A 13,857-nucleotide genomic window follows, 5' to 3' on the forward strand; every position below is an offset into this window, starting at 1 on the left:
GCTGTAAGTGTAAGATCTTTTCATGTATGAACAGTCGAGTTCAACTGTTGTAAAAGGAACTCTTATTACACCTTCTTCTTCTGTAGTATAATCTACATAATCGCCTCTTTCTAATGCCCATACTTGAACTTTAATTCCTGCTTTTTTCATTACGCCATAATGCATAATTTTGAACTTGAACTTTGCAAATTCCCATGAGTTCTTCAAACTTGGACAATCCGAATTCTGTTGTTTGACATGCTATAATGGATGCTGCATTCAAATCTAATGTGCTGTTGGTGTCAGGTACATTACTTATTTTCTTTTCTAATAAGCACATATCGCATTTAAATTTAAGAGTATGCAGTAACCCATGATTAGATATATTTATAAGTTTAATATTATCGAATTTACAATTGAATAAATGATAATGATTATCGAATGCTTTGTGTAATCCAAGACATGTTAGTTACCACATTTATATCTGTACATTTGATATTTTCAACGAGTTTATTCAATTTTCCTTTTTCTATTACTAATTCTTCGGATTCGATATTTTCATTTTCATTACATTCGTCTGTACTTAAGCAATTAAATAGATCATGAAAGCGAACGGTACTTTCATTTAACGTACAATCAGCATCTCGATTTGTAGAAAGTATTTCATTAATAGATATAACTGTAAATTGATATTGCTCGTCATAAGGATCATTTTCATCACTTACATAATTGTTCGTAATAATATCAAACAGATTTTCTATAGATGATGAATAAGAACATGCTACTCCTTTGGAATCAACTTTTCCATCAGATCCTCTACTGTGTGAGTCGAATGAACCGATCTTATTATTAAATGTTATTATTGATACTGTAACAGCTTTATCGTCAAAATACCTGACGTTTTTGTACGAAGACAATCTTGCAATAGTTTTATTAAGTTAGGCAAACCTGAGTTATCATTTACTACGCGTCCATAAGTAATTTGATCAATATTGATCTTATACATCTTATGTTAGTATTAAATTCAAGAATTTGATTTTGCTAATCCTCTGCGGTTAAATAATGGGCATTTCTTTCATTTTGGTTTGGAACTCTACGATTCTCTATTTCTCCTATAAATAATCCATCACCGATACTTAAAATGTCATCAACATCTTTTGATACCAATTGATCGAATTGTTTTAGAAAACTTATTGCAATACTAGCGGCTGCCATAGCTGTACACTGTCTACCTCGAGAAAATTGCGAGAAACGTGTGTCGCCTTGATGTATATGGGCTATTCCACAACAGGTGTTGCAGGCCCTAAAATGAAGTTGAAACTAACCATTTACTCTTCAAGAACACAATGAAAAACGAAAATCCTGAAGACCACAGCCCCCTAGGTCCAACCCTCATGGATATATAGGGGCTCAAAATTGGATTTTCATGTTTTGAGGATATTCTGCTTGTTACTCTGCTTTTCTAGGGTGCACATGAAAAAGTTTCTAAACCATGTTTTTTCATATAAAATTTGATGTAGAATTCAAATCTGTACTCAAATATAATATAATGTATCTTAATCAAATATAATATATCTTAATTATAGACAATTTGGTAGCTTGCGAAGAGCCAAAAAACAAGGAAAATGGGGAAAAAACCATATTTTTTGGCTACCAAATTGTCTATAATGGTGACTCAGTTACCAAACTTTATCAGAAGTTGTATTTTGGTGAATCGATGAACATAATACAATATTGGCCAATTTGAGGTATACGAACATATTTATTTTTTGATCTTTTACACTATTTTTTCAATTTTAAGGAGTTTTTAGGTTATGAATGTCTTATTTGAGGACAGATTTGAATTCTACATCAAATTTTATATGAAAAAACATGGTTTAGAAACTTTTTCATGTGCACCCTAGAAAAGCAGAGTAACAAGCAGAATTTCCTCAAAACATGAAAATCCAATTTTGAGCCCCTATAGATCCATGAGGGTTGGACCTAGGGGGCTGTGGTCTTCAGGATTTTCATTTTTCATTGTGTTCTTGAAGAGTAAATGGTTAGTTTCAACTTCATTTTTTGGGCCTGCAACACCTGTTGTGGAATATAGTACTGCGTACTATTGCATTGGATGTAATATTTAAATTTTGAATTTGCTTAGAATCATCAAAATTATCAATGGAATTGATACTATCTAATTTGAAGGACTTTTTTTCATTTTTTCATAAATTTCTCCTAACATTAAACAAAAATAATATAAATAGCATTATGAAAAATAATTAAAATAATAATAATAATCATAACAATAATATTCTTATACTTTTACTCAAAAAATTACATTCATTATTATAGAACTTATTTTTACTGCAATTTTCCTTTTTCGTTGTTATAATTCATTAAATTCCAACCATGATCCATCCAAAGTTCTACAGCAAGCTGTGAAACTAGGCATGTACTTTGCATGAAAAAATTTTGAAGAGCTCGATAACCACAACCCCGGTTATGGGGTGGCAATGAAGGGGGATGAAAAATCGCAAAATTGTCATTTTTTAGTTTTTTTAAATGGACGTAGAAGCTGATTAGATAAAGCTATCGACCTCCGTGACATCTCATTGAAAAGGTATTTTTATTACGTTCAAATCGCCGTACTCAAATTTAAGATTTGTTCAAGAAAGACGGAGATACAGATGTTTAAATGTATCAAAATTATGAGAAAGAGTGTATTTTCAAGGTTTTGATAGGCTGTAATTTTGTTCTATTAACATGAATCTCTGAAATTTTATATGAAAGTAATCAGCTATATATAGTTTGAAGCCATATAGATAGGGTTCTTGGTTTTTTCCTCTATAGCCGAAAACGAGGCTCCTGAAATCCGATATTTCAGCCTTTATACATGCAAAATGCAATGTAAAAAAGGCGGTGAAATTGTTTAAACACCCCTGGAATTATCGCAAAGAAAGCATTAAAAAAAATCAAAAATCATATAACCGACGTCTTTTTTTATGAGGAATCCTATGGTGACCTGAAATTCGACTCATTTTTTATTTCAGATTTGAAAAGAGCGAAAAATTCCATGTTCGAGTACGTCTTTTGTTTTTATTTTCAAGGTTATTTTAAAGGCATTACAGTTCAAAAATAAACTCTTTAGCTGAGCTTAGTATTAGGTTAAATGGGGGCTTTATTACAGATCCCAGAAAAAAAAAGAATCAATCACATGAAATGATAAAAAAAGAGCTTTTGACTATGCGAACAATTTAAAAAAATTATTGTCACGAAACTTCAGTTTGCCTTCGTTACTCATCTAGGAAGGTTGCATTCGTCAATCGCTACTTGTCCTAAAAAAATAGATTTTTTTTTAATTTACTGTGAATTACAAGTTATTTTGAAAGATATTGCAAAAGTCTGTGACTTTATTAAATGTGCTTTGAAGGAAAATCGCTTGATTATAATGAAAACTGCTTAGAGTGGCCCTAGATAGGGAGGGAAAAATTTATTGCGCTGAAGCAAACGCGAAGCTAAGCGAGGGAGAGAGAGAGAGAGAGAAAACCGAGGAGAAAAAAGTTATACACACCCAAGTCGCTTGGGTTTTTTGTTATGCACTCATTACGTTTACGTCGCATGCTTCATGAAGTTAAAAAATAAAAAAAGAAAGGAAAAGAAACAAGAAAAACGAGAGCATAGGATGCACGCGTATATCTCTACTTTGCATCGTTTTCGCAAGACGTAAGAGAATAGCGACGGAAATACATATCTTTTGTTCGTGCGCGGTCCTACTCGCGCGTACTTGCCGCTAACATGTATACCGCTCTGCGACTGTGGCGACGATATATATAGTGCACGAGCCAACCTTTCATCCCAGCAGAGCTTCGTGGATATATAGGAGAGCTTTTAATACAAAAAACAAGTGAGAGAAAGAAGACAAGAGGCTCCTATATGTAATATAAAGAAAGAAAAGCGAGCGAGAGTCAGCGATTGAGGTAGCAGATCTCGTTATGCGCGACTTAGTTTTAAACAATGGAGGGAATCTCTCGCGACGCGAATAACAATGGCGCACCGGCTTCTATATTGTGCTCTCGGCACTGCGCGCCAATCTCCACTGACAATGAATGAGTGAGTTGAAAAAAAAAAAAAAAGAATAATAAAAATAAAAACGCGCCTAGTCAAGCGCTTGAAAGCGACTGCGCTCGTGGCGCTCTTTGCGTAGATTATACTGTGTTATATCCACGACAGCGACAGCCAGAAAATAAACAAAAACAAAAGATGAGAATTAAAAAGGAAAATCTCTCGAGGTTTCGCTCGAAGCCGCGCGCAGTCGAGGTTTAACGAAACGTCGCGGAAATTAGAGCGAAAGTTCATTTGGGAAAAATCGCTGATCGGCTTGCCTATTGTACAATATGATCTCGCCGCGATCCGTCGTAATTGGCAAAGGGTAGGACGCGCCATTGGCCAGGAATAATCTGGCTGGATGCGGCCCGGGCGCGGATGGGCGATTGCCGAAGTAGCTCGATTCTCGCTCGACGTAGGCCACGAAATGCGACACCTTGGTGTAGACGTCGGGCTGAGCGGTCGGGCAAGCCGCCCCCGAGGACACCACGCCGTAGATCACTCGCTTGTCCGAGCTCGCCAAGGGTCCGCCGCTGTCGCCCTGTCATATGCCATCGATCGAAAATTAATTCACCGAAGCTCGTTGACGCGCGACAGGCAACTTTTTTCGATTTATATTATATACTTACGGTGCAAGTGCCGTAGTTATTGGGTCCTCTGAGGGTGCAGAGCTTACTGGGCGTCACGAACCAGTCCTTGGAGCACTGCTCGTTACCGATGAGACGCGTCGCGAGCGGCTTCAATCGGACGGATCGTGCCCGCGAGCGATCGTCGCGCCCGTAGCCGGTGACAATCAGTCTCCGGCCGGGCGGAAGCTCTTCGAAAGGCTTGGGCAAGTCGATGGGTCTCACGCGACGAGAGAAAACGACCGGCTCGCTCAGCTGAAAGATTTTAGTTAACGAGCGATTGCGGGTAAGAAAAGCGATACTATAGCTAGCGACGTTTTATTTTATACGACTCACCGTGACGACGGCGATGTCGGCGAGCAGCCAAACGGGGTCGTAATCCCGATGATAAGATATCCTCGAGACCTCGTGGACCCGACTGGTTTCGAGGCTCGTCGAGCCAAGCTTGACTCGCGGCTTCGCGCCCCCGGGCCAGCCGACGTCGACCAGATCCTTGACGCAGTGAGCGGCCGTGAGGACGTGCCGGGCGGACACGAGACTGGCGCCGCACCAGTAGGCGCCGGAGCGCATCAGCGCCCCGTGATACGGATACTCGCCCTCGTCCGCGTAACTTCCGTCGTTCGATATTCGCGATCTCAGTGCGTTGTTGACTGCACATATTATTATATCGCAATATTAAGATGTACTTCGACCAGTTTTTGAAGAACTTGTTTTCAACTTTTTTTCGGTTACTCACGCGAAAATGTGCCGATTAAGGTCCCTATAAACAACGTCAAGTGCTCGAAAACTCTCATACCTCGCGGGCAAAAAAAAAACTGTAAATTAAAGAATCCAAAATGCACGCGTCTCGTTGGTCGATCAACGAGCCACGAGTAGTGAGTCGCGCGCGTCGTGCTCGAGTTTCGGCCGCAAGTAATAGCCGCGTCACGAATTTTTCTGTAGAGCGGTGCACGAAAGCCACAAACTTGTCTAACTTTTCCATCATCTTTCGACTGCCTACGTGTTAAAAGAAATAAAAGAGAAAATCGTCTTGTTACATAGTTGTAAGTTGCAAAACTTTTATCATTTGGCGTCCGGGAAGGGGGTTGGCTCTAACACTCGCCACAACAGCACACCCTTATATGCACAAATCTAACACATATAATATATCGTCGAGCGCGTGTGTCGAACTTTTTAGACATCACGCATCGTCAAATATCTACGACCGAGAGAGAGAGAGAGGGAACGAATAAGTAAAGGAGTTGAAAAGAAAAACATTTCGTACGTGACTTTAAAAATCCACACACTTATCACGAGTGTATATATATAGTGCGCGCGCCCGCTTGTGTTCGGAGACACTTCAATTACCGAATATATAGAAAAGAGAGAGAGAGAGAGAGAGGGAGGGAAAAAAATCACAGTCGAGTTGCTCGCTCGAGCAAGTCTGTTGGATATACTTTTATACACATGTGCGCAGTAGAAGAGAATATCTTTAAGTGGTAATCGTTTGCTCGACGCCGCACGCGCGCTACAGGCAGTCTTGCGGGACTGTATACCCTGCTACATATACAACAATATAAAATGCACAGGGATGATCGAGCGGGCCGGGGGGGGGGGNGGGGGGGGGGGGGGGGGGGGGGGGGGGGGGGGGGGTCTATTAGATATACTCTTCCGCTTCCCGACAAACTTTTCTCTCTCTTTCTGTTCTCTTTGCTGATAATTGGATTGTGTATACACGTACACAATATAACATAGCTGGGTGTGTGTTCGGTTACGAGAAGATACTATTCTATGGCGTTTGATTCTTCTGACCATCGTCCGCGTGTCGAGTACCTCTTGTATCGGCAGCGTCGACAAAAAAGTTGCGCGCGCGTTAAAGTACGTACGATATATGTAGGGGAAGTACAGTATTATTACACGTACTCATACTTTGTCTCACTTTGTCTTATCGTCTTACGCATGCGTACGTTATATTTCCCATACATATATAAACAGACATTGGTAATTAAAATTTCGAGAACAAAATTACGTTCGCGGCCTTTGCAGCTTACAATCTATCTATACAAAGTACGTTTATTATCAAAGAAAAAGAGTGCGTGACCACGAATCGATTTTGTTTATGGTAAACTCGCAGGCGGATAAATTGATGCGAGCCATATATTAAAAAGAATTCATAACGGTAAGGTGCACGTGTACAATTAATGGGTACAAGGGATCAACGATTTGAAACAAATACGCAGCCGTCGCATCGCGCTTCAATGGCAACGCACGAAAGTTGTGTACGCATTATAAAAATATCTCCTGGGCCTCGATTCGCGCGCATTCGCAGTAGTACACAGCGCCACCGCCCCTCTCGCATACGCCTGTATTATACATTAAATTTATAAATATATCGCGAAATGAAAAAGCCGCGAAGAGCGAGTTTGAGGAGAAAAAAGCTCGATGATAAAAAAAAGAACCAGTATCGTACGTAATCTGTATGAATCGCGAATCCGAGGCCGCGTTATATGTGCATACACACACACACAAGCGGAGCTATAGCGCTCGAGCGAAAGCTCCATTGAGGAGCGACCGAGCGTGTGAATATAACTGCGCGCTGCTGCAGTTCCTATACCTATCTACCTATCTCTCGCGCGGTAACATCGCATGAAAAGCCCCGGCAGAGCGAGCGAGAGAGAGAGAGAGACTCGAGTGGGCGAGACTGTAAAAAAGAAGTTATACGGAACTCGAGGCTCCGCAAATATACCGAGGAATTGAAAGCTTTTCTCCTTTTTTTGCCCCCCAGTTTTATATTTTTCCATTCCTTCATCCCTTTTATTTCATCTTTTTAACTCTCGACGCTATCTATCTCCTCGCGCGCGCGCGTCGCTCCTCCTAGTTTTTTTTTGCTTCCTCTCCCTTCGCGCGTTATCGCGGTTCGCTCTCTTTCTTTTTGTATTTGTTTGTTTATGCGATCTGCGTACACATAGGCTGCGCGCATATATAGCTGCAACGCGCCATCTTTCTTCGGTACACGCATGCACGCGGCCGCGCTGCTTTATTGATACCAATGACGTACATGTATCCTACGTGTGCATACATAATCGTGACCTTTTTATTTTCCTCTTTTTCTGCTCTCTCGCTAGTACTCTTTTTTCCTGCATTCGAAAATTTCATTTTCTTTCAGCGCGCGTGTACACATAGCCGAGCGTGTTTATGCTGTATAGCAACGGAAAACGTATTCATGCGACTGAATGGATACGTACGCATACGTACACATCCGATGTATGCAAACTCGATATGTATGATGCGATACGGTTGAAAAGATACGATGATGATGTACACTATACACATGTAGCGAGTTGATCGTTGCAAGCTCGTGCGCTTTCGATGTAGTATATATTTACGCTTGTGTAACATTATGTACGGGGATGAGAAAGCTGAAAAAATCTTGCATTGATAATGAGAGCGCGTTTTTATTGGCATTTTCGGGATTAAAATATTTTTCATGCGTGTGTCTAGTTGGGTACGATATAATCTAGAAGAGATTGACAGGTACAATTCATTTTTATGAAAATATAATAAGACACGTTCGCGCGCGCAACGCTTAAAACGTTATCTCTGCGCTGACCGTCAAAGCTTGAATTCTCTAAAAACGACATCCCTGATATGGCATAAATCATTAGCACGTAAAATGAGCGTGAAGCAGCTCTAGCCCAGCGTGTACTTTTGTTGCCAGTCGAGATTCGCAATTCATGCAAATTTGAAGCGAGCAAGAGTCTCGAGCGAGCGAGAGGATAAACAAGCATTTCCTCGGTGGCTCGTCCTAAATCATCGCCGCAAGTTTCGAGGCTTTACGTATAGTAGCAGCAAACGTTGATTTGACAAAGTCGCGCAGCGGCGGCTTGTGCTGCGATTCCGCTTACAGTCGCTTTTCCACGCGGTATATATCTATACGCGATACACCAATTGCTAAAGCTCAGTAGCGAGAGAGCAGAGAAAGAGGATATCATCATCTCGCGCTCGTTATCTGCTCATTGAAGTTAACCACAGAGCTTTAAGTGCGCCTATATATAGTGGTTGTGCCCCGCTACGCTTCGTATACGCAGGAGAGAGAGAGAGAGAGAGAGAGAGAGAGAGAGAGAGAGAGAGAGAGAAGAAGGAATATAATATAGTGGAAGGAGCTGCTACGATGTGTTGGAGGAGGAGGAGGATGAACGAGCGAGGGTGGCTGCGGTTTTAGCGGACGAGCCAATCGTTGTGTGGAATCGGCTCGTTGCCGAGGTAACCATCCCTACCTGCTGCGGGCCAGAGAGAGAGAGAGAGAGAAAGACAACCGTCATACGCTTTATACACCGCAGACGAGCAGAATATACCGTATACATAGCGTAACGTATCATTTTATCCGAAAGCTATATATAAATATCGTATTTGATACAGTTGCGGCAGCAACTCTCGTCGAGATATTACACAAAAGATTGACGTAATTTAAGCGAGAGAGATGATGGAAAAATTAACTTGATGCTCGTCGACGCGGAGGGAAGGGGGCGGGGGGCAACCGAGTTTGTTGAATATAAGGACGTAGGCAACTCTGCGTCGATATCGGAATGTATATCATACAAGTTATTCTTCGCTAATTGTCTGCTGGGCTATTCTAATAGAGCTTGACTTTTACCAATTATTTTTCCTCTTTATTTCGGTATAGAACGAAACATTTTTATACGCGTGTATCGATAAGTGACTCGCGATGAATTCCAAAAATTCAGAAATTCGCTTGAACGATGGCTTGTGGGGGTAATGCACCTGCGTATGCGTTCGTGTATCGATGAAAAGTGCAATGCAAGTGCTGTGCCCAACAAAAACTGCAACGATCTTCTCGCGCGAGAATTGCAGCGAGCGAGCTATACGTACATTCGTTATTTATTATACTCGAAATATCTCGCGAATATATTCGCGCACTTGTTGCAAAAAAAAAAAAAAAATAAAAGAAAGAAACTCGAATCAAGAGCTGCGCACGAACGTATCGCGTTATATGCGTTACGCGAGCGCAAAAGTTTTCCTCGGCATTCGAATTAAGCTGGCGAACTGAGCGCTCGGCATGCTGCGAGCTGCGTGGCGCGCGTGTCAGGTCAAACGGAAGTGAAAATCTTCCTGTACAGTGCGCGGTGCATTTTGCACTCTACATGCGCTCGTACGAGTACGATGAATATAACTGCGGATATGAGCGCGGAAAACGCGCATTTTTTGTACATTTTTCATTTTATATACCTGCACGTATAACGTGCCCGCATAAAACTCAACTGCGTGGCACTTCTCGATCATCTGACACGTGCATAATCAACGTGTACGGTAAATTTTTTTCTCATTTTATCTCCTATTTTCGAAAAGCCTCAACTTTTCGTGAGCGAGAGAGAGAGAGAGAGAGAGAGAGTTTTACAGGCACGGCTTTTTTTCCTAGCGCGCGTGTAAAGTTATTCAACCTATTTTAGCGGGGCACGTATAACAGAGAGAGGGAAGACAGGTAGGAGAACTTAATTAAAACGCGAAGGTAAATTTTTTTCGCCTATCCATATATTCAAGCGTTATGTACGCATCCTCGTCAATGCCCCGTGAATTATTTGTACAATGTATACGATCCCGGCACAGTGGATGACTATGTTATTTATTTTATTTACACCCTTCGTTTTAGTATGTATCTCTATCAGCGTAGAGATATTCAACATTAATAATGGCCTAAGCTAAAATAATTATATTTATGTAACAAGTGCCCAAAAAGCGTTTTTGGGCACGGGTGTGCGGAAAAAGACACGAGTGTCGGCTATGCCGTCACGAGTGGGTTTTTTTCCGCGCACTGTGCGCAAAAAGCTGGGCACGTGTTGCATACAAAATTTTATGCAATAGTAAGCGAAAAATACTTTCAATTAAATGAGTCATTTTACCGCACACCAGTGTCCAAAATGAGGCATTTTACCGCACACCAGTGTCGAAATGAGGCATTTTACCGTATACAAGTGCCCAAAAACGCTTTTTGCGCACTAAAAAATGTGCGAAATAAGACATTTTTCGTCATACTATTGCATAAAAAGATTTTAAAATACATTACCATTAATCGGCTCGCTTTTGGCTATTTTTCTGTAACAATTAGATTGACAATTTTGTGGTTAAACATTTTAAATAATCTAGTAGTACAATTTAACTGCTTCAAAAAATTGAGATCAGCTTTCAATAATTTTAAAAATATACCACTTCAAGTATCCCCGACTAGATGGCGAGTATCATTATGTCTATAAATCTGCAAGTGATAAAATAAAGATAATTATATAAGTCAGAGCACAGTTACGATATCAGTTCATAAAAGTACCTAATACAATCAAAGTAATAAAGAGATTGATTGATAAATGAGTAGCGATTGAAAATGTGTTGAAATGGTCATTTTCATGAATTTTGTATCGTTAAAAAATGGTGGAAATAGAGCCATAAAATATGTTTAAAAAATGTTACCCTTTTGGTTAGTATATGAGCATTTCTATAAGTAATACAGCTTCTCCGAACGATCTTGTTGTACAATTATCTCAATTATCGTTTAATCTCAGGACTATAATATGCGTTACTCAATCAATATGCGTGATTTTATTGGGGAAAAAGGTGCACTAGTTTAACGAAGCGTGATTGTTTTGTATCAGCTATCATGCGCCCGATGGGCAGGCGATAAGAGGCCGAGATGTACGTGACGTGAGAAATATACGTGTGCAGTCATTCATCGTTGCATATTGTACGAATGCAGCGCGTAGAAGCAAACGTGTAATCATCCACTCGTCAACGAATCGCGAGAGATTAGGTATATTTATGGAATAATATCTATATCTAAGCAATTACCCCCCCGATGCGCACGACGCCTCCGTCCATCGCCGTATAGTACCGGGGTACAAGCTTTACATTCGAAAATAACAAATGAGTCCGTATTATATGGTGGGCGGTAGATGCGGATTGGCTTGGATAATGTATACAGCGGCGCGCGCGCCGCATACGAGAATGATAATAATTGTAAATTGAAAGAGAGAGACAGAGACTGGGCTGCGTGTGTAAAGCGAGTGATACATATAAGTGAGACATTGAGGGTTGAGAAAGTTTACAAAGAGAAAAGAGAGAATAAGAGATCGTTATCGGCAATTTGTCCCCGGGGCTCTTAGTGCGTCTCTCACTCCCTTCTCGTGTGTATGCGTATGTATATATGTGTATGATATGCCACGGTGACAAGTGTTCCCAATGTATACATACGTACACACAGACGTATAATAGCCTCGTCATCTTCATCCCCTCTGTACCAACATATTTTGTGCCGGCGCACATGTATATGCGGTATATAACACACGCTCCGCGCTCATTGCCCAGACGTCGACGTGCAAAACTGGAGTAATCTCGTATTCGGCCCCGAGTCTATACGCGGTATTTTTTTCCAATAAAATCACACGATTCTTAGTGCGTATACTCACGCACTTGATTCTCTTTTCAATTCATTTCGAGCAAGTGCACAGACTCTCGCCCCAACCCTCGTGCTTCAGAACAGGTCCGTTTTGTCATTCGTGTATTATAAACACGATGTACTTGTATAAAGGTATATATAATTGCTGGATAAAAGATTCTTTGAGATACAATGACGCGACTGATCCAATTTGGCTGTAATCATCATGCCACATCCGAGTCGACGAGTTGAGATAAACATTCATGCAGTTACTCAATTTTCTTTGAACGATAGTATTCAATGTACCGATATTTTTTAAGTAAAAATTTTGTTTGTCAAAAATCGAGATAAGTGTAAATATTCCCATTTGAGATGGGACTTAGCAGAACAATTTTTTTCACATACATCACAGGTATAATGCGGTGATTTGACGTGACGATTTATATTACTTTTGCGAGTGAACGCTTTTTCAGGTACATAATTTTCTTGTATGAGTTCATTGTTAGAATTCAAATTCAATTCTTTTTTCACTTCGTTCACAGTTTCTATTTTTACGTTGTTTTGACTTTCATAATTGCTGCTGAATTTCATATCTTGCGAGTGATTTCTAGAATTATTCTCAATTTTCTCGACTGCTAGTAAATTCATGCCAGGCTTCATGTCTTCAAATTCGAATTCTATTTTTATTTCATTATAAAGTTCATAATTTTCGTCATTTTCTCGAAGCGTATGGCTCTGTTAGTTAAATTTAAAAGAAAATTTAGGTAAAATTGACCATGATAGTCGCTCGTTAATTAGAAATTCTTACAGGGTTTTCACGCAGAAACTTAGAAAATTGAATAGTTTTAACATCGGGTGTCTGGTCATTAACATTGTAATTATTTTCAACATGTGACACATCGATAGGTTCTTTTTTCACTCTAAAAAATACAAATGAGAATTAGTATTATTCATTATAATATTTTCATAATTTCACTCTCATAAAATGACAATTACTTAACGATGTTAACGATGTTAAATATGTAATTTTACTTATTCATTAAAAATTGCCATATTTGATTATATTTTGTAATAGATTTGCTTCATTTTACACATTTTTCAATAACTATGAAACTTTAAATCAAACAAATCAACTGAAGCAATTAAAAAAAATATAATCATCCGCAGATTCTGTACGTCAAGATGGCGAAAAATATATCTATATGCGCACCAAATAACTCCTGCCTCTTATATCAAAATGAATAATAATAAATAACGGAGCAGCCCTCTGCCCTCGGTCGCGAATTAATGCGCGAAAATTTCGCGCGCATTCGTGCTTCTCCATTAATACTCGTTCTTGATGTATGCGCAAAATGTTAAGAAAAGGCGAGCAGCGATGATACTCGAACGATCATATTCAAATTCGCGATATTTTCGCAGTCGTTACGTGCCGTACATAAATACATACGAAATATGTTTTGGTCGCGCGCGGATGTATAAATAATATACGCAACCAAGCAGACAGTTTATGCGGCACAAAATAATCAGCGGAGGCCGCTTTGCCGCCCTCATGCAAATGTTGCGCTGCTTGCCGAGGCCTCTTGAATTAATATACGTATTGCGCGCGCGTTACGTATAAGGATCGTTACATGATGCACGCAACACGGTCCCCGGCGATGTTCTTCTTCTTCTTCCTCTTTTACTTCTTCTTTTTCCGACTTTATTTTTTTTTATTTTTTCTTAAAAATGCGCAAGACACGATGCCGC

The 13,857-nt window shown here is 40.1% G+C and overlaps 1 protein-coding gene across 1 annotated transcript; it reads right to left on the reverse strand.

Annotated features, from left to right (window-relative positions):
- Positions 1–130: 130 nt before the first annotated feature.
- On the reverse strand, positions 131–13,031 carry LOC111694615 (transmembrane protease serine 11D-like; the record flags this gene model as incomplete). The annotated part of the gene is made up of 6 exons (XM_023463407.1): positions 131–306; positions 4,402–4,606; positions 4,695–4,946; positions 5,028–5,341; positions 12,561–12,846; positions 12,920–13,031. Coding segments are annotated over 6 exons (1,345 nt in total), but the record flags the coding sequence as incomplete, so codon positions are not given.
- Positions 13,032–13,857: the final 826 nt, after the last annotated feature.

This window comes from Trichogramma pretiosum, unplaced genomic scaffold (assembly GCF_000599845.2).
Source record: "Trichogramma pretiosum strain Unisexual culture from Peru unplaced genomic scaffold, Tpre_2.0 scaffold121, whole genome shotgun sequence".
In the NCBI taxonomy this organism is placed as follows: Eukaryota; Metazoa; Arthropoda; class Insecta; order Hymenoptera; family Trichogrammatidae; genus Trichogramma; species Trichogramma pretiosum.